This window comes from Cyclopterus lumpus, chromosome 24 (genome assembly GCF_009769545.1).
Source record: "Cyclopterus lumpus isolate fCycLum1 chromosome 24, fCycLum1.pri, whole genome shotgun sequence".
Taxonomy (NCBI): Eukaryota; Metazoa; Chordata; class Actinopteri; order Perciformes; family Cyclopteridae; genus Cyclopterus; species Cyclopterus lumpus.
Genome location: NC_046989.1, coordinates 6,633,564 through 6,655,973, shown reverse-complemented (window position 1 = coordinate 6,655,973; position 22,410 = coordinate 6,633,564). Strand labels below are relative to the sequence as shown.

The 22,410-nt window shown below is 43.5% G+C and overlaps 1 protein-coding gene across 1 annotated transcript in view; it reads right to left on the bottom strand.

Moving 5' to 3' along the window:
- Positions 1-14,583: 14,583 nt before the first annotated feature.
- The window catches only part of nbas (NBAS subunit of NRZ tethering complex), a 133,072-nt gene continuing 125,245 nt past the window's right edge, over positions 14,584-22,410 (bottom strand). Inside the window, exon 53 of the mRNA XM_034527287.1 lies at positions 14,584-14,859. Within this exon, the coding sequence (XP_034383178.1) occupies positions 14,584-14,859 (276 nt within the window). The remainder of the gene's footprint in view (positions 14,860-22,410) is intronic.

Below are 22,410 nucleotides of genomic sequence, written 5' to 3'. Positions count from 1 at the left end.
TCCCCATCCCTACAGACACCCCCCCGTGTTAAATTAACTCCCTAACACGCACAGTGTAAAATAAACCCTGTGACATTAGATCAAACCGAATAGAGCTACATCAGCATTATGGGCGAATAATGAGCACCTAATTGAAAGTCAGTGTTTATATACGTGCAAACCAGCAGAGTTAACTCAACCCTTAAGATTTACAGCAGCATGTGAGTGGGCTGTTTCATATTCAAACGGATGGCCACTTGCTATAAAGCAACATATGGTCTCAACAATAAGCTGTATATATATATATATATATATATATATATATATACGTGCATACACACACGGACATGGGCGAAGCCAACGCAGGCTACTGACACCTTGGTTAATTATTCACAGTGGTCAATAATGAGCCTCAAATCCATTTTTAATTGTGTTTGTCTCCTGTATTAATCAGACGATCGATTCCAGGCACGTCTCCGGGGCCCGGACGAGCCTCGGCAACGCAAAAGCTTCAGGATGAGAGAGAGAGAGAGAGATGTGGAGGCAAGACGGAGGATAGCAGCTACTGCGCAGGGAAAGAAAAGGGAACAAAGAAGAGCGATAAGGCAGCATGGTGTGACATGACATGGTGGTTACTCCCTACCCGCAAATCCCAAGGGATTTGTTTTTGTTTTTGAAGGCAGCTATGCTGTTACCCCCGATCTTACCAGGTCAGTAGGTTTGAGGGAGTGTGTGTGTGTGTGCGTGTGTGTGTGTGCGTGTGTGTGTGTGTGTGTGTGTGTGTGTGTGGGCGTGCGCATGTGTGAAGTATTTTGAGGGGCTGTCCTGCTCCATTTCAGTCAACAAGCTGATAGAGTAATGCAGAGACGCTGACCTACCTATGTACACACACACACACACACACACACTCTCACACACACACACTTCTTATTCTTTTTATGTCCAATCCTCTTCCCTGTTAAATGCATTCCTATACACACTTCTTGTGTCACCCTTTAAGCAAAATTTAACAATCGTTTATTCTTCCGACTCATAATCTCTTTCACCTTGAGAGTAAAACATAATGTCCACCTGTCTCACTCAGTGAGAGACTTTTTTTGGGTTTCCACCAAAACTAAAACAGAACTGAGAAAAAACAAATGTGCATAAACGCATGTACAAAATTCAAAGTGATGCATTAAACTCCAGCAAAACTTCAACAATCCAAACCAAACAGCCGGGGACCCTGACAGGAAATGTCAAGCGGCTTTTAAGGAACAAAGACAAGCCATTAGAAGAGTTGGTGTGTGGCGTTTTTAATATTCCATCTAGCGTGCACCTTTTGTAAATGTCATCGCAGCGTTTCAGCCGGGTGTGATGGAGAGGTACCCACTTGATTTGGGTGCATTCTTCCTAATCATACATTCACGGATATCAGTGCATTGAAACATTAACTATTGAAACACTGACTATTGCAGAGATCCAAAAGGTTCTGTACATAAAAATGGTTTTATTACGTCTCTTACCTCGAGGTCCACTATGGGCACGCCTTGGTGAGAGGACAATACCGGGAAGTAGTGACAATACTTTGTGTGTACTACTGTGTCTGCCTGTGGTACTCCCAAAAAAAAAAAAAAAAAAATCCAATAAAATCTACAATTTTACAATACAATAAAAATCGCTGTTTCCTTGAGTTTTGACCCCCAATTGATGCACAACATCGTTTTTGTATGGAGTTGCTATGGCAATGAAAAGGATTCAGTAAATTGATAGGAAAACGTTTCAGTGCTGATTGCGTATGAAGATGCGAGGCGTGGGGCTCAATCAGGTTGTAACCAGACAAATAATCTCAATGCACTGCCTTTTTAGTGCTTTGCAAACAGAGACAGAAGACACTTACACTCTAATACGTGGCTCTGCCGGTATAAGTGTGTCATTCATTACTGAGCTTTTCGTTGTCTATTGGAGTATTGAAAAAGGCTTCGCCGCAAGAAAACATGTGGCTTTTAGAGGGGATGAGTAACACGGACACAAACCGCCACAAGTATCAATTAAATTACTCACCGGAGAGCTGAATTAATCTGCCTGAAGTCAATTAGCGTTTTTCTAACTAAATGGACACCTTAGTTGCCTAAGAAACCAAAACGAGTCAAAGTCGATCTCGTCAGTCGTCTTGGCTTTCATTTCTCACCAGTGTTGGAATGGACTTGTGAGAACAGTTGGCACATTTTCAGTTTTGATCCCATGTTTGAATGATTTGAGAGTTACCGCCTTTGATTGGCCGCGGGGGTTCACGGCCCCCGCGGCCAATCAGACGGCCCGATTCTGTTTGAGCCCATTGATTGACGGCTGGTGGAGATCACGCTCGAAACGTGAACATGCATAAAGGGTGTGTGCGATGATTCGATGCGCCGCCATGAACGGCAGCTGTGAGGGATGGAGGGTCGGGCAAGCGGACAGTTAGTAGAAGTAGAAGAAGGCAGACATCTTTAAAAACACAGGGTTACAGTTCATTTACAATATAAAAATAAGTTTCTGGGAGAAATATGGAGACAAAGTGATTCACAATATACATATAAATAGAGAACGTGAGTCGTGGGGATTCGTTTAAAAATAAAATAGGACATGATAATGAAGCAAATTTCTGCTCTTCTACCATTTTTACGATAATGCTGCACATTGCATTTTATATTCTCTTGAGAGTTGCACTAATAGACGTCATTTCATAAGCGTACAGAAGATTATCATTTGTATTAACATTATTTTTTATTTATTAATGCATGGACTGTTGAGACTTTACTAGTTTACTACCTGGGTGACCTGGGTTCATCAAAACTGTCCCTATCCTGCATCTTCTTCTAAATTACACAATTTTTTTAATGTCTCCAACTTTCAGAAACAAACGGTGTATTCCAATGTGCAGTCCAGTCAGAGCAGCATCCAACAGTCTATCTCTGTCTATGTTGAAAAAAATCTGACATTGAGGCTTTTGAACTGTGTTCAGAATTAATGTGCATTTCCTCCCTGTTCTTATGTACACATAAAGAGGGGGAAATCAATATTGGGAAAAAAGTTGAAATAATGTAAACGTTCTGAAACTTGTCAGGTGGAAAAGTTTGTGTTACAATACAAAAGCAACTGAGACAGGTTTATGACACACATGAAACATGGGACTTAAACATCACTCAATCAGAGATCAACCCCATACTGACTTTATTTTGACTGCCGTTCTTATAATTACGTCATAATTGTTGTGAATGGCACCTGTGTCCAACTCTTTATATGTCCAAACACTAGTTGAAGGAAGCATGCGTTTCCTTTTTTTGTGCTAATTTTCTTGAAATTTGGTTCAATCGATCCTACAAAAAGAACATGACATGTGTTTCCATCACTTATCTTTGTTAGCTTTGTTGCGCCCTTGGTACAATTACTGTATACTTTTATAATTCAAATGTGTACATGGACTGTGTTTACAATAAGTGATACACCTGTGTTGGTGTGCAGGAAAAAGAAAAGAAAAAACACTTTAAAACCACATATATGCTTGTAAATCCTCGAAGGCCACAACCTCAGTGAGACATTAGGATGGTGGGAGGAGACGAGTGTCACTTAAAGCGACCACGGCGGTGACCGTGACACCTATCTGACAACCACACTGGCACGAGTCGTGCTCAGGCTTCTGGAATAAACAGGGCACAGTAAAACATGCTCAGTCGGCCGAGGAGGACACGATGAAGCACAGACAGGGACGTCAGTGAAGCAACAAAAGAAAAAAAACAACCCCGAGAGCTCATGATGTCCCAGACTCTGACACAGACGCTGACACAGACACAGAGATGCAGACAGGATGAGTACAGGTGTTCAAGAAGAGATGTGGAGTGGTGAGAAGGAAACCAGCAACACTGAATCAACAGCAACTCTCCGGCGGCCGCAGAGACAACAAGCCGTGAAGTGAAGGCGCTGCAGCACCGACAGGTAAAGCTACACGGACCGCTGATGGATGCTGAGCTCACCTCCAACTGTACACATCCAGCTCAGTATAAAACAGCTGTGAAGAGAAGATACCCCCCCCCCCCCCCCCGTTGGTGACAACGGAGACAGAGATAGTCTGTTATATATATATGTTAGATATATATTATTGTGTTGCACTGTGGGGATTGTAGGATCAAGCATTTCTTTCTTTTGTTTGCTCGCCTTGGCATCTGCTGGATATATGGGTTTTTTTTGGTGTTTTTTGCATCTTTCCTTTAGCACAGCATGACATTACATTGCAGTTGCATTTGTTATTTACTGACTTCTGTACTTAAACAACGTGAGTTTGTTTGTCTGCGCTGCAAACAGACACACGTGCTGCTGCTCTCGTGTTGTACTCCTCTCCAGGAGCGTTCGCTGTGCGTATGAAACGACACCGGCTGCGATCACAATTATCCAATATGATACTGCAATGGTATATTACGTAGGATGGTTATAGGATCAAAACAAAACATTTTGAATACCAATGAAGTGTCAAGATGCTCTTTTACACTATTTATATTGACCAGGTAATCGTGAAGACGATGTGGTAAAGAGTTTGTTTTTTTGCTTCTATTTCTTGAGAAAAATCTGAGAATGTGGCAATATTGTTTGAGGGACGTCCAAAAAGGGAAAGAAACTGATCACTCAAGTTAGAGAGACGAGAACAATCCTAAACAATATGAAGGAAACACAAATCATGACGTCTCAAGATAAAGTGGGTAAATAAATGTTATCATAACCAAAATAGGGATGGTGGCCGAAGCTATTAAAAACACAGGAGGGGGAATCTAAATGTCAAAAACGCTACGATAACATATGGATCATGGTTTGCAAAGTGTCATATTATATTATTGCATCCTTAACTGCAGTTCAGTCACGTTGGATAGTAATCAACACTATGACCCAACTAACAAGGAGACGATATTGTGTGAGGCTGCCTGATCCCTAAAGCTCATTTCACTGCCAGATGGATATCTTTTTGGTAATTAAGCCGATAAAAACACCCGCGTATAGGAAGACATGTGCAAACACACACAAAAAGATTGACATGTGACGGAGATGAGAATGAGATAAGAAGTTAAATATGCAAGAGGAGAGTAAGGTAAGTTTCCTTATAAAGAAAACATGTTGTTACAGGAGGACAAAGACATGAACGCCTTGCTGCTCCTTCTTTCTCAGACCCAAACACATGCACAACTATATCCACACACACACACACACACACACACACACACACACACACACACACACACACACACACACACACACACACGCACACGCTTATAGCTTATTTCTTTTCTTAATTAGCCTAAAGCCCTGATGTCTGGTTTCAGTTCTTCCTCTGTGTGATGCAAGCGCTTCTGTTAGTTAAGATTTCAGCTCAACATACTCCACTGCTCTTATCTCCCCTTCCCCCTCCCTCATCTCTCTCACACACACACACACACACACACATCCTTGTCACTTCCCTCGCATCTCCATTGCACTTCTCGCCGTATTCCTTTCTTAATTCATCATCCTCCCACTCTGCTCTTACCAGGAGTGTTATCTATATCGGTGTGACATCCATTCACTGGGTGACGTATTAACGAGCCCCGTAAGACATCACGTCACCCCATAAACTCTTCACCACAGGCCACACACTCGCATAAAAGCACACGCACACTGTATTCTTTTTTATTTATTAAATGTGTTTTTTGGGGGGGATCAAATGCCCAGGGGATGGAAGTCTGTGTCAGAGTGTTGCCGTGGTTACGGCGATCTTTGCCATTCATCAATCACAAGGCTGCCTGGGAGGGAGAAGCAGGTCGCCCGGGTTGATGGGTGAGAGCGCTATTATGTGTGTGTAGATTAAGACAGACAGACATATGTTGTTGCTGTTAGCGAGCACAACCTGATCCTCTCGAGTGCCCAATTCTCTCAGTATTTTAAAGCTCTGATGTTGTTTACCCCGGCAGCAACCCTTATCATCATCAAAGCCTGTAAGTGACACTCTCCAAACGAAAGTGTTCTGCAGAACAGCCACCCTCCTCCTCCTCCTCCTCCTCCTCCTGCTGCTGCTGCTTCTCCTCCTTCACCATCACCATGGTAACTGATTGCCTCATTCTCTTCCGCCTTGAATTCCTTGGAAACACAAGCACCTGTTGGCCCTGTTGTTTGTTTTTGTCCTCGTTTTGTCTGTCATCGTGTTGGATTGTTTGGGAAAGCAAACGGGAAGCTTCTCTGGTAAACACCTGAAGGCGTGCACATATACTGTCTTGCTTCTCTTTCATTAAGCTTAACTTTAAAAAGGCCTTTTATTCTTAATCATCTTCTTGCTAAGAGTGATGGGGTTTTACCTTGACCTCAAATTAATGCCAAAGTCACAGCAGTTTGGGTTTCTTCTGCATCAAATAACTGGATTGAAGTGTGAGGGGGGGATGTCATGTATTTCTGTGCAACAAATCAAAAGTGATGACAGTGTTGTTGCCAGGCCGCTGTCAATCAAATCCGAACCACAATAATCTTGTCAAAATAATACCAAAAGATAATTTATTGCGCTTTAACTTTGATTGTTGCTCATTGAAATGGCCCAGTGTCTCTTAAAATGTTCCTTTTATACTTCCCCTTACAAGTGTAGCTTTTAACTTGGAAAAGCATTTTATTCCACCCTATCTGACGGCATCATCACACATTCTGTGCCAACTTGTTTAAACTCTTCACTGATGCTCGACGATGCGGGTGAAATGTTCAAACCCGAGGCGCCACGTTTTTGTCCTTTCATTAACCGATAAATATGAATATAAACTGATAAACACATGTATACACATCCCCCAAATTCAGCTTGACCTATTTGGTGTCTTTGCAGATGTTGGGATCTACACTGTTGTGTCAGCACTGATGTAACAGTGAGAGTGAGGCGGTCGCCATCTTGGCAACGAGGCTCTACCGGAGCTTTCTATCCTATCACATGCTCTTCCTCGCCAGATGCCGTTGCCTAGTTACCACTTAACTGTCAAATCGTTCTTAAAATGATCCTCTTGTTGTTCTATTTTCCCTCCTCAACTTTTCTCTTTGCCAAGAAAAAAAACAAACACGCAAGTTGCTGTCAAAGCACGCAATTTGTCTCATTCAGCCATAGAGATCGGCCTCAATGAACAGCTGATTGCAGAAGAGATGCTACACACACACACACACACATGAATTTACACGAGGGTGTATTGTACGCACACAGAAACATACGTGCACACACACATGTAGCTGCATTCTCCCCAACACACACACACACACACACACACACACACACACTTGCACCGCTGATGAAACTTTTCAAGTCTGAAGTATTACCCAACTCCTCCAGCTCTCGTCCTCCATTTGATGCGTTAAAAAAAAAAGAAAAGAAAGACACAGCACACTCATTTCGACAGCGCGATCTGTGAAGAACATAAAAATAAAAGAATCTCCCCTGCTGCTCATATTGATTCGGTAGATCTGCCCGTTCACGTCCTCCCTCTCTCCTACCATCTCCTGCTCGGCTTCTTTCCTCGGCTCTGTCCTCCCACAAACAATCAGCCAGTCATTGTGCATCCCTCACCGCTCAGTCCCAGTCAGCTCCCTCTCTCTTTCAGCCTCTGAAAACAGTTTGGCAAACATATGGCCCTCAGTAACAGCTTGGAGGATGTGGATGCGTGGGCCTGTAAACGAGGACAGGGGTGTTAACGCCGATATGTGAAATACAACCCATTACCCACTTTTTTGTTGTTGTCATGCTCAATGCAATAAAGCAGCTGTTATGGAAACATGCAGCCACACTTTTGGAAAGCTCAGAGACATTTGTGATGTCATAACCTCCCTTTTGCTCTCGTCTCTGAATGTCAGTGTGTGGCGTCTTTTTAAGTCTGTTATTCCCAAATGGTATTCACACAGGCAGTGCAGAGCTGCTTCTATAGAAATACAGCTACCATATTGATCTATTATTAAATGTTGCAATCAATCAGACTCGACCAGCTGTGGGAGTTATATTCATGCGTCTCCAATGCGGATCAACTCATCTCATCGGTTCGGGAGAATCAAGTGTCACCCTCCTGCTTATAGTCGTGCAGCGGTCGGCCTCATTCTGCCATGTTTCAACTTTTGAGAAGAACCTCACGCGGCTCGCAAAATGTTTCACTTGTTTTAAGAAATTGTAAAAGTTGAAAAACACATTTAAAGTCGAATATGATACTAAGAGTTTCCAGTGATTTTGTATTAACGCTATCACACAGACTCTGAGTATTGGTCGCAGAGGAACGCTTTCAGGTTCAGTTGTAAGCTCATATTATACAAGGCTCATGTAATCTATATTTATTTCCATCTTTTTACAGACGGTCCCTCGACTTCCATCTTGGGATCTGGTTTCAAATTCACATCAAAAGTAACCGCCCCACTTCAGGTAACATTTGAGCCACTGCACGTGTCAACTCACTGAACTAAGCCCTCACGATGCTGAACTATGCACGCCTGTAATTGGACATGCGTGACTAAGCACGCAACAGCAAAAAAAAAGAAAAGAGAAACGTAATTTTAGCAATCGAACAAATACAAAGCCCACAGTCAGTTGAACGTGCGTCCACAAAATGCATAAAATCAGCTTTTTAATCACAAAAACGCCACGATGGCTGCAACGCAAAGAACAATATTCCTTAAGTTAACTCCAAGCGAAGCGATATCACACCCTTCAATGCTCAGCGACCAGAGACATTTGTCGCGATAACATAGCGCACACAGGCGTTTTTGTTTCAGTGACAGTCATTAAAGCATGGCGGGTCGACACTATGAAAAGCTAAATACAAGAAAGAAGAGATGCCCGTATCCATGGTGACTACCGTCTCTCAGCAGTGTACCTTGTACCTGACGGACGATGTGTAGGGCTGACCTCAGGTCTGCATCAGCAGCTTTGTCGTGTGATGCTGGTCTAAACAACAACAACGAATCTGGAGGCGAAGCAGGCAAACAAGTGTGGGCTCTTTCGTGCAGCAATGTTTTTACAAGTGTGTCCCCCATTTTGTTTGCATCGTGCACGCGTACATTGCAAAATACACCTGCACACACGTCACTATCACCCTAAAGATACATCATGAGCCTACTGTTACACCTCATATGCTAAATGTAAGTACACATAGTAAATCCTTTAATATCAGTGCAATTACTTTTTTTCAAAGGGATACAATAAAGGACCATTTTGAATACATATTTCTGTAAAAGCAGCCTTTATATTGTTCACTGAAGCACCAATGTCCTCGTTCTCCCTCGCTGTGTTATTCAGTTTCACTGAAGCCCTCTCGTGTGATGCAAATCCCACCGCGCTACGTTCAGACTTTCTGTTAATCGCTCCTCTTTCTCTCTTTAGTCATCATCTCGTTTGACCTTCAGTCGTTTCCCGTCTCTCTCTCTCTCTCTCTCTCTCGCTTACCTGACCTCCCATTTCCTTATTTTTTCTTTATATTCTTTATATTCAATGCCACACGACTAACTCTCTGAGCAGTATCCTTCACGAGGGTTTTCGTGTGAATGTGTGTGCGTTTGTGTTTCAGCGTAGCCCACAGACGGTCACTCTGTGGAGGTGAAGACGGGTAAGATGGGATGGATGGAAAACAAGAGAGGAAACAAACACGGCCTTGGAGGGTGAATGATTTCCCATGATTCAGTCTGTTGACAAGCTGGAAGGTGTGTGTGTGTGTGTGAGTGATTTCCTGGAATGCAAACACAATGTTTTACTCTGCTTTCATGTTTTTCTCCTCTCTTCCTCTCGCACTGCAGACTCCACAGAGGACTCGTAGGCGCAAGTTAAATGCCTTTTTCAAAGAGATAACCTTTCTTCAGCGGAGGAGTTTGTAAGATCCCGTCTCATTCAGCCCCCCCCCCCCCGGGGGACATGCATTCTTTCTCTCCTCTGCCCCCCCCCCCCCACTCTCTCACTTTCAGAGAGAGTAGCAGCTCTCGATGCAGGCAATGTGGAGCCATCATTGCAATCCATCGATTGCAATGATGGCTCCACATTGCCTGCATCGAGAGCTCCGTCTGACAGATGGAGAAAAAAAAGATGCTGACACTTGACAGTATGTGACGCCTTGTTTACCAAAGCCCAGCAGTATGGGAGGGGGACAACATGTTCCCACAGTTGCCTGCAGAGTGTGTGTGTGTAAATCATGTTTAAATGTGTGAGTAAAAAGGTCCGATTCAAATGCTAAATCCTAGAGTAAAAAAAAAAAGATGTGACATTGTATTTCCAGTAAGTTTTAAATGGTTGTGCACGCTGAAAGGGAACTTATGGAGCTCTTAAATACTCTGCACGTTTGTTTATTTTTCTTCAGCGGTTCTCAAAAGCATGAATATTATGCAGGACTCGATGGAGTTTCTGCGGTAAACACATGGTTTTAATATTCATGAGCTGTTTACAGGGCGTCATGGCGATGGGAAAGGCCACTTGGAAGACAGATTTGGCGAAAACGTTTCAAACTCTCACAAACACACAAACAAACATACCCGTTACACGTTTAAATAGATGACTTACGACTCGGACACAGAAACGACGGCTGATAGCAACAAAGAAAGAAACCTTTTAAATTCTGATAGCGACAAGATGATTGGCTAACAGATGCGATGGCGAAAATAGCTTAATAAATTGATATTGTGGACGTGTTGGCAAACAGTTGTTTATTTACACATTCAGCAGACACACGTCGAATATTAAATCTCCTTTTTTTAAGCTTACTTTGTCTGCCGCTTGGTGCTGGGCAGGTAGTGTCAGGATATGAGAGTGCTTAAAGTGATAAGACAGTAAAGATGCAGGCTGGACATTTTCATCATTTTACAAGATATAGTCTTTTGACCCCCAACATAAAAAAAATATTGATCACCGTTTTAAAGAGAGCAGAAGACATTGTTGTGGGACAGCAGTGGGAAAAGAAAAAGCATGCATTCAGTAAATCACACTTTTCACATTGAATCTTTTCCCTGAAAGGAAGCTGCGTGGGCACGGCCGAGAGGCCGTTTGGTATTTCAGGTGTCAAGAGAGGCCTCAGGAGTCTGTGGCGGTCAACGCTGCTGATCAGGACGGGTCAAAATAGTGTGCCAAGAAATACCGCAGTGCTAATCTACTCTGTGCTCATTTTCTACTCTCTCCTTGCCTTTAATATATATATATATATATATATATATATATATATATATATATATATATATATATATATATATATATATATATAAATATACTGTGTGTGTGTGTATATATATGAATGTTCATGATAAAGAGCAGTTTTTTTTTGCTATTCTCATCTCTTTCTCTCTTTTCCTTTTACAGAGATTTTTTCAGAGATATCTTTTTATTTCCCTAAATAACATGCACCCAGATGTATAATTACTAACATCCTCACTCAGACCTTGAGAGTGAGTGAGTGAGTGAGTGAGTGAGTGAGTGCGTGAGTGCGTGCTTTGGCAAGACCTGTCAAACATCATGTCAATAAAGCCCATTGAAAAGTATTGAATCCACATCCTATCAGTCTGCTTCCTGTGTGCTTTTTTTGCCTCCACTCTCGTACACTACACACACACACACACATACAGACACATACACATACAGACACACACATATACACACACTTTGTGGTACACCACTACGCTTAACACAATGAATTCTGCCTCCACCCGGACCGATAGTAATGAAACAAATAAAAGTCAGAGCTTCAAACTGCATCGACAGATGACCCTTCTGAAGGGGTCAGACTTCTTCTTCCCTCTTCTGCTGCTGCGTTTCACGCCCGTTGTGTAGTTTCACGCCCGTTGTGTGTAGTTTCACGCCAGGTGTGTGTGGTTTCACGCCCGTTGTGTGTAGTTTCACGCCCGTTGTGTGTAGTTTCACGCCCGTTGTGTGTAGTTTCACGCCCGGTGTGTGTGGTTTCACGCCCGGTGTGTGTAGTTTCATGCCCGGTGTGTGTAGTTTCACGCCAGGTGTGTGTGGTTTCACGCCCGGTGTGTGTAGTTTCATGCCCGGTGTGTGTAGTTTCACTCCAACATCATCTGAGATGTCCCACTTTTGTCGCATTGCTAAAAGCCAAAAGGTCGCAGCCTGCTGGCGCCGATTTGGATCAACCCTTCTGACTGGCGGATTAAACAGTTCAGATTGATTACTACGAGGCTTCGTGTAATCTTGTTAGCGCAGCACAGGAGAGTTGATTTCATGCTGGCCGAGGGCCTAAAAAACAAGCGGACTCCTGCTGCAGCTGAAAGGTACACACACAAACCTGGGTCAATTACGAGCCGAGACCGATCTCATTCCTACTGCAGGGCTGACGGAAGTGGTCTGACGCAAGAGAAAGAGCATCGGTATGTTCTTAAGAGTGCTAAGCCTTTATAACTAGTGTCTGACACTGGCTTAGAATAGCACTAAATGGCAGAGCTGTGAGTGAAGGCTTTGAAATTGACCCATTAATCTGTACACTATTATTTCCTCTCGTGATATATAATGGTGACACCTCCTTTCAGCCGGGCCTGCAATAAACCAATCGGAGAGTTTTTTTGTCCGGCTGTATTTTCATGCGGCTCGTCACTGGCACACACAGTGTCTCATTTTGCTCCACAGGTGGAGGAGATGTATTACTTTATTGTTTGATATATAGATCACCCGCCAGGGTAAATTCCTCCAAGCCACAGCCTCGTCTTCAACTTCTGGCCTCATATGAGCGACTCAACTCCAGCAGCTGTTTTTAAAGGTTTCCTGCCAAAGTGAATTACTGTTGAATATTTCAGGATATGGAAAATAAGCCTAGAAGTATTGCAAATGACAGAGGCGTTAGGCAGGCAAATACCACTGTGCACTTATGGAACAAAAAGATAAGGGGATTGCAAACAAAATGTATTAAGTAGGAAACGTAATTCATGGGAGAATTAAAAGAAATTAACTTCTATTAAGTCTTTGGATGCAGCGGAAGAAGCAGAGTATTTGTAGAAAAGCCATGCTGGAATCATTCTGAAGTTTATTTATTAAATTAAGGGATTAAGAACAGCAGGAGAAAGTTAATGAGAAGACGTGGAAACTTGATCTGCTTATTACAGCCCGAGCAGATTTAAATGGGCCTCGAAGCCACCGACGCCAGACGGTAGCCACCAGGAACACTCACGCTCTGAAAACTTGGCTTCACGTCTTAAAAAAAAAAAAAAAAAAAAGGACCTGAAACTTTTTCTCAGTCAGCTTTTGGAACGATTTGGTCACACGTGAGCATATTTATTGTTTAACTTTGGGCAAATTTGGTCTTTTTTTTTTTTTCCTGTATTATTTTTGTCTGCTCTTTGAACTGGTTTCAAGTCGGCGATACTGTTGATGTCCCAGTTGTTAAGAGTTTAAGTGCTGCAACAGCCGTCTCTCCCCAGCTGCAACTGACACAACAAATATGCAAATTAATGTGCGATAATGGGTTGGGGGTTATGGGTCACCAATATGCCCCGTATGATGTCATCTGGCAACTTTTAGCCACTTTTGGAGCTAGTGCTGCTAGCTATGGCTACGACATATACATGTTGGAGACAGCGCAGGAGGGGAAAGCAGTCGGTTGCTCCCAACACCCTGTGGAGGTGTGCGAGGTGGCCACTGAAAGCACTATTTTTGTATCAAAAAGTGCATTTGAGGGGAAGTACTCAAATGAATTATAAAGTAAAGTCCACTTTGAAAAATCACAACAAATAAATCACACACCGATTGAAGCAATTGCAAAGCCTTAACTGTAGTTAAGCACTTTTCCGACAAAATAAAGATAGAATACAACAAACTCATTCTCACGTCGTGGGATTTTTCTTTATTTTAGATCTTAAAGCCGGGACACAATAAAACCTGCATCACACTGAGAGCATCCCCGTGTGTATCATCACACATATACATGTTTATTCCTCATCATCATTAGCCCGACGCGATATCGTGTCGGTGCTTGTATATATTTGTACATGCGCATACACACGAACACACAGCGCAGGGCAGCTGCGGGGCTAATTTGTTTAGAAGGAATTAATTAGACATTATTAGGGGGAAAACAATGGAGCAGAGGCAGGGTGTTTAATAGAGGGACGTCAAAGAGGCAAACCTGTCACGGAACAATAGGCTAATATCCACCCACTGCTTCCCACTGCTACTGCTCAATTACTTTATCACACGATAGGACACCCCCCCCCCCCCCCCCCACACACACACACACACACAAGCAGGAAGTGCCTTTTCTGATCATCCCAGAGTCATGAAGGAGAGACAGCTGTATTCATGTGTGTGTGCGTTTCTAATTGAGCAGATGTTTCAGTTTTTAAGGTATCCGTTCTTCAAGACAGACACTGCAGCTGCTCTTTAGACGTGTCTTCAGTTGATGAACCCAATTACAGGGACAAAATGCTGAGATCTGATGTGACTTCTCTTCTCATGCCAATTTCTTCAGATCTTAATCCAATCTAACTCCTCTCTCTCTCTCTCTCTCTCTCTCTCTCAATACCTTCCCACTCGGCTTCCTCAAATCTGCTTCATCACTGCAGTCAGTGGCTCCTGTCCAAGCTGCCTCCCCGTCGGGCTCTTTCCTTCACACCTCTCTCCCCCCCCCCCCCCCCCCCCCCCCTCCCTCACAGCCACTTCTCGAGAACGGCCAAGGCAGAGTTAAAGGTGAACTGAGCCCGGTGGGTCCCGCGGTGAGCCAGCAGCAGGGAGCCGGCCTCGGGCCCGTGTCCCGCTGCCAGCAGCCCGGCGGCGGCTTCCTTGACGTCCCAGCCGCCCTCCTGCTGGTGGGACAGCATGTGGGAGCTGAGCAGGGGGTACAGGGCCGAGGAGACGCAGCCCACCAGGAGCCCCGCGTCCAGCAGCAGCGAGAGGAGTTCGGCGTCGCAGGAGGCAGCCGTCTCCTGCGAGGAAAAAGAGAGCGGGGAGAAAGTGTAAACACACATGGGGGTAATGGAGTCAGGAGAAACTAACGCCCCTTTTGAAGTGTGATTGAGTTTTTTTCTTCTTTTTCATCTCTGCGAAAAAGATGCCAAGGGAAAACTGCCACAATTTAGGCGAATACACAACCGGTCCATTTGCCAAGTGATAGGCACTCGAAACACCCTCTGGCTGGTAAAACACTGAGCGTGGCTCTGGTGGGTTTGGAGATTTACCAACAATGCATTGCAGCAGCAGTGTGTCCACACTGTGTGTAATTACAATGTGACACGCTTGAAGAAAACTTGATGAGGTCTGAGTGTGAGGTCAAATCCTGTGTTGACCCTGTCTCTCTCTCTCTCTCTCTTTCTCACACACACACACACACACACACACACACACACATACACACACACACACACACACACACACACACACACACACACACACACACACCTTTCTGTGCAGCGTTGGGAGGAACATTTTCGGTTACCAAAACAACTCTGAACACATGTTGACACAGGCACAAACAAACCTTTACGTAATGTTTTAATCCCATGTTCCGCCTCTTTACATCAATGAAATGCATGCTAATTCAAACTGCTAAAATGCCACTGGGGCTGCTGTGAGTGGTTTACAGAGTGCCGGGTGGAAAAGGCTCTCTGTGACTCAGCCCATCTAATCATCCTCTCACCTGTTTGCTGTCTCTATTATTAAGCTAGCACTTGATAAAACTATACGTGCTCGCGCACACACACACACACACACACACACACACACACACACACACACACACACACACACACACACACACACACACACACACACACACACACACAGAGACAACAGCGAGTCCCTGTCAGGGTATTTCTGGAGCTGAGGCAGATCAATTATGAATGTGCGGCTGATGTCTTCTCTTCTGTAGGAGAGAAGGGGAGCAGAGACGGATACATTTCTCCCCCTGCACCTCTAAAATCTCTCATCTCGGCCGGCCTCGCTCCATTTCTGCATCCTCGAAAGGGCAAATCATGTTTAAAAACAGAAAACTGTTAAAAAAAGTATCACTTCAGCCGCGAGGCTGGGCATTGGTGAGCCTGAACGTCTCACGTGAGAGTTGAGCGACATTCAACTGTTGTCAAACTATAGTTTTATATATATATATATATATATATATATATATATATATATATATATATATATTATTTTTTTCCACATATGTACGTTTTACTTTGTAGTAATGTGAGCAGATCTGAGAAAGAACATCATCACTCGGCCCCAAAAACAATTTTCTGTGAAAATATTGCGGATGAGATTTACCATTTAAATACAATACAAGTTCCCGGTTGCTTTGTTTTCCGAGGGGGGCTGAGGGGTTGACACATAACAGCTAGAGAGATACAGTATGCCAAGCATGACTAATAACTTAATTTCTCCTCTTCCATTCGGAGATGGGACCAGATGAATCATGACATGCCGTGGGAGGGAAGGGGGCAAGACGAGGGGAGACAGACGGAGACAGTTTTGAATCTGGAGACAGAGGTGGCCGAGGAGGTCATCTGGTTATAATGAGAATTAAGAGAAAGAACAGACAAAAAAAAGGCAGACGGGAGGGCTGCGAAGTGCGGAAAAAAACGTAGGACGCAGAAAGCAGGAGAAAGGCAGACGTGCACTGAAAGCATCAGATGCATTCATTTATAAGTGCACCAACTGTTTCCAAGGCCTGGATGCCCACTGGAGCCACGGAGAGGCTCTTCAAAACATACTTAACGCTTCAAACTTTGGATTTCGGAGCCACGACGGAGACCCAGAACAAATGTGGAGCTGCAGTCAACGTCGACCTATTTTGAAGCCCGATATCTGACGAGGATCATTTCAAACGTCACGGCTAACGGAGCGAAGCAGGATTAGCTTGTTAGGTTTCTTTTTTTTTTTTTTTTAACGGGTATGATAATATTGCCCTCACAAAGTAATAATAATAACTTTATTTATATAGCACCTTTCCACAACAAGGTTACAAAGTGCTTCAAAGTATTTCCTGAGATCTGGGGAAATACAGTGACAGGACAAGAAAGAAGAAAAGACAAGAGCAGGAATATATTTGTGTCGCACCTTTCATTGTGCTTAGTGCGGTTCAAAGCGATCAGCCGGAAATAAGACGGAACACGTGTAGACCGTGAAAAAACAACAACAGAGAAGACAAGAACAACAATTTGAGACGCATTTCTTTTACAAGCAGACAGCGAGGGGCGGGCCTTCATCTCACAAATCGGGGCTAAAACGATTAACGATGAATGGAAAAGTGATTATGAACAGCAAACTATTGTGCAAATTGATTAATCGCTCAAGTGATTTATCAAGGACAAACGCCTCCTGTTTCAATGTGAGGAATTGCCCCGTTTACTGCATTTTATATCCTTGTACAACAGGCTGGGTTTTGGACTGTTGATCGTGTTAGAGAAGACAAAGTGATTCATCTACATAATCAATCATTTCAATAATTAACAGTTGCAGCCGTACTTCAAAAGAAGTTTGGCTAACCCTGAGATTTGTTGAATATAACCAACTTTTCAACCAACTTTGCCTCACAACACTGAACACAAAGGGAAGCTGTTGCACTTTGGTATTTGGTCATGAACCAAAAGTACTGGACAAATTATTACAAAAATGACATGCTGGTATAGTGCTACGTGAAGCCAGGAGATCACTTCTGTTATAACAATATAATCCTGGCGGGGAGACATGAACCTCTGCACAACATTTCATTGCAATCCATCCAATAGTTATATTTCCGTCTGTGAGACAAAAAAAATGTAATGGACCGCAATTATTCTTCAATATTTTTACTTGGTCAAACATAGTGCCCTTTGAAGCTATTCCCGCCATTAACTGCACACATTAATTTGACCTGATAGGGTGCTAGTGACCGAAAGCACCTTCGGTGGCATTTGGCTGTAATGAGGACTCACACCTACAAGGCTCTGCATGGCACATACTGGACAAGCTCCACCAGAAAGGTGACAACACACACATATATTATCACACCCAGTGAGTTTGGGCAACGGGGGAAAGTGTACACATTTAGAGAAGAAGAAAATACTGTGGGAAAGCATAGCTGCCCACTACTTATAAATATACACATATATACGCACAGTATGTCTTTCCTTGTCCAGTATGGTAGAAGGAAAGCCAGAAAAGGCCTGGTCCTCTATGCACAAACACACACACACACACACACACACACACACACACACACACACACACACACACACACACACACACACACACACACACACACACACACACACACACACACACACACACACACACACACACCTTCCAGGCTCTTACTGTTTGACGGTGTGTGGAGAGACAGCGGATTTGAGTCTTAGTCAGTTGGATTGACAGTGGAGCTGGAAATAGATGTGAAGGAGCGGCAGAAGGGGGGAGGGGGGGGAGGGGCAGGGGTCTTCATATCAGAGAGGAGGCGTATAACTTGATGTCCTTTTTACAGCATGAACAGCTCTGTCACATTTCAGGCCCTGCTGTTCGTCCAGTGTTCCATTCCATTACATTACATGTCATTTAGCTGACACTTTTATCCAAAGCGACTTACAATAAGTGCATTAAACCATGAGTCAAAACTCAGAACAACAAGAATCAAGCAAGTACAATTTCTTCAATAACGTTAAACTACAGAGTACTATCAGTACCTTACAGGACTGTAGGTATGTAGCACATGGTGGACAGCTGAGTGTAAGGACACCGTTTATATGATCACTACTTTCCATATTGACTTGAATCTAAAATCTTATTTTTCTACCTTTCATATTCTTGACTTAAGTCACAATTATTAATTATACAGCAAATAAGAACTGTAGTTTGGACAATACAGACAATTTCATAACTTCTATTTCATCGTCAATCCTAAAAGCCTGATATGGATGGGTGATCATTTATTGATAAACTTTCTGAGGAATCATATCTTGACGAAGAACGAACATATCAAATGTTCTGCCAAGCAAAGGAAATAATTCGTCATTTTGGGAAACACGCTTACCGTATTAGTTGTTTTTTCGCGTGTGACATGGAGATCCAAACCCCTCTCATATCCAGCCATTAAATATGCAGCTACAGTTCAGCCAGGTCTTTATGCTAAGCTAAGCTAAGCGGCTACTGGCTCCAGCTTCATAGCTTAAAAACATACGCGATCCCCTAATCTGAGTCTCAGGTGGTTCAGCAAATTTACGAATTCACACCAAACTTTTCCTTTCTTACTTAGTTTTACATTATGTGAAGAGTCTGGTCCCATTCAAGTACAATTGGTCTCATATGAAGTGTGGAGTACATTCATTTTGTTCTCGTTACATTTTCCACATCATGATTTAAAGATGACATCTATTTGACTCGTCCACGTCTGTCCGGGCCCGGCCTTCACAAACAGAAGAGCAGGGAATACATCCATCATGCCTTCCTTTGTTCCTCAAAGGTCAACCGCTTGGAGAACATGAATACCTTTCCTGCGGTATATGTATTTTTGTGGTAAAGGTGTGTGTGTGTCAGGTTAAAAGCCCCCCAAATCTCCTCTAAGGGTTCAAACAACACTTTGTCTCTTTAGCGAAGCAAAAACAAGAGGCGTCTTCTGTCTCGTACGTGTGTGTGTGTGTGTGTGTGTGTGTGTGTGTGTGCTCTCACAAGCCGCTGGCGTGTGGTGAGTGAATGAACAAACACTCAGCATGACAAGAGAGCTGACACGTCAAACTGTAGCCATAAGATGTCCACCCCCCCCCACTCGCTCTTGTTATTACCGTCTCATTTCCTGCTGTCTTGCCCTGTGAAAGACAGCCGAGGTCGTCTCTCCCGCTCGTCTTCAGTGGACGCTAAATATTGACTGATCGGTCCGGTCAATTTTCAACACCCTAGTTTTCTATTCTTGCCTCTGCACATCTCTCATTTCCTGTATGCGTCTGTCTCGGCCTCCTATCTCCCTGAGCTAAACCGGGCTGAGAGTCTAATTGGAATTACCGTACACGTACAATGCCTAATATATAATGTATCGGGCAAGCCTGCCTTTATCATTTAAATCATAAAGCATCTTTGGAACGCCAGGCAACGCACAACTATCTCCTTCCCTTCTTCTCTCATCCGTTCCTCTCCTTCCGCAGCCTCCGATTCCCATCCCTCCGTCCTTCGCTGTCCCCAGGCTTTAGTGGTGCAACTGAGCGTGCACACACACACACACACACACGCACACACACACACACACACACGGTCCTTGCTTACAGCGCGACATGATTGAAAGTGACAGAAGAAGAGGCTGTGAAGCCAAAAGAATAAAAATAAATAAAAGTGTGTTTGCTCATGTGCATCACATCCCAAACACAGGTTGAGCAAACACAGCAAGATTAACAAGTCCAATATGGCACAAAAGCTGTAAACAAGCACACTTAAGCAAGCAATTAGATTCATAACTGCTCGATCGCACACTCAGCTCGTCTTCCCTTCACTGGGACGGATGGCCAAGCTGTATGATTCTTTGGAGAAGCCATGGGAGTATGAGAGACACACATATAAGTTGTCTTTTTGTCTTAAGGAATGCTTTAACAAGAGCTAAAATTGTTAGCATGTCCAGCTAACTAGCTTACTTCCTCCAGTGGCCCCCGAGTGTTACTTTCAAGGCCACGACTGTGATTAGATCGATCGGATCAAAATGATTCGAACATAGTGAAAATTGGGGGGGGGGGGAAGAGCGAGGGGAAGATCCAAAGACAAAAAGAAGGTGAGGAGATACGAGGACTGCAAGAACATTTTGTCGCGGCAATTTTCGTGTTGACTGCAGTTTTCTGCGTGTGTGTGTGTGTGTGTGTGTGTGTGTGTGTGTGTGTGTGTGTGCATGCACACATGCAGGTGCAGCATGCTGTGCGTGTTGCACTGACAGCTCATTCATATTGGCAGAACAGCTCTTATCAACCCCCTTATCTGTCTTCCATTAGTCAGCCTGGTGTTCACCTCTGGCTCCCTGCTCCTCCATGGTCCATATATCTGCACTAGGACGAGGAGAGCGGAGGAGGAAGCAGAGGGAATAAGGGAGGGAAGGGAGAAAGGCCACATGTGCTTCTGCTCCCACTGAAAATAAATAAAAGCCTGCATGCGTACGCGGCTTTTTCCTGCATCATTGAGAACACTTCTTCATTTCCTGCTCTCTACTACTGCTTTGTCTCCCTTTCAAAACATATACTCTACTCCCACTCCTTTCTTCCTACACCCCCTCCTCTTGTACCTCTATGCCCACTGTGGTCTCCTCCGCAGCGACGCCAGAACAGTGAACGCTACAGACACATAAGGGACTTTTTTCCTCACTTGCTTTCTGTGTCAAGTGGTTTTCTGTAACAACCATTTTAATTAAAAACTAATCTTCAGAATTCATCTTTTTTTTGTGTGTGGTTGATTCCAGGGTCATCTCTCTTATGGAAAAAATAAATAAAAATGTTGGTACTGTAGAAAAATAATGTGCAGTGTAATCTATGACATCAGATACAGAGCAGAGTGCCAGGGAAAACACAGCGGTTGGGGGAAGTGCTGAAGATAAGAAGGCCTGTCAATCATGTATGTGGCGTGTCATCTTCATGTATTTAATTAGGAGCATCGTGTTTAGCGGTTTGCGGTTGATAAAATATATGATGCATTGTGGCCAAAATCAGCCCCAGGCTTGATAATGTAGACATGAATGTTAATAAATAAAAACACATGGTTTTCTGTGATAAATTGGTTATTACTCGCGTGTAGGACTGAAACAATGTGACAAAAGAAATGAAACGCCTAAAGTAATTTAATAATAACAAATGCCAATTAACAGTTACGCTTCCACGGTGCTCTCACCGGAATTGCTGATCGACTGCACGAAAATGCATCATTTCGGATCCCTTGATGACGCCCACTGATCTGCTATTGGCTGGCAGCTGATGAGTAGGTAAAAGGTGTCGTGCTCTTGTGTCAACTTGCATTTGGTCACGATGGTGAAAAAAGGTGTCAGCAATGTGCAACTACGATGAGGGGAGTGGATTTGGCGTTTCCACCAACACGATACACACACACACGTACACAGATACATAGATACGATACATATCAGACGGACTTTAGCGTGTGATGTCATCAGGCAAGGCGCCGTTGTGATCAATTCCTGCAAGCACACATTCCTGGGTTATTACATTGGACATGCGCCATATTGCTATTGTTTACATTGCGAGGGTCGCAAACAAAAGATACAACTGTTGCTAACTGATAAACTTCCATCAGTGTCATAAACTCATAAGTCTTAAAACTTCCTGGATCATTTTGTCATATCTCATGAAATATGATCATCGGACATGATTGTACCTGAAGCAGCACGACCTCGTCGACCCCTTTTGGCTCTCAGAATCGATATCGGGAAAGAAAAGGTTGGAAAGGAGCCTCTCTAAATACAAATTCCATCACTAAGTTTGATATCCTGAACCTCTTTTTTTTTTTTATATATATATAATTTGACTGTACACTGT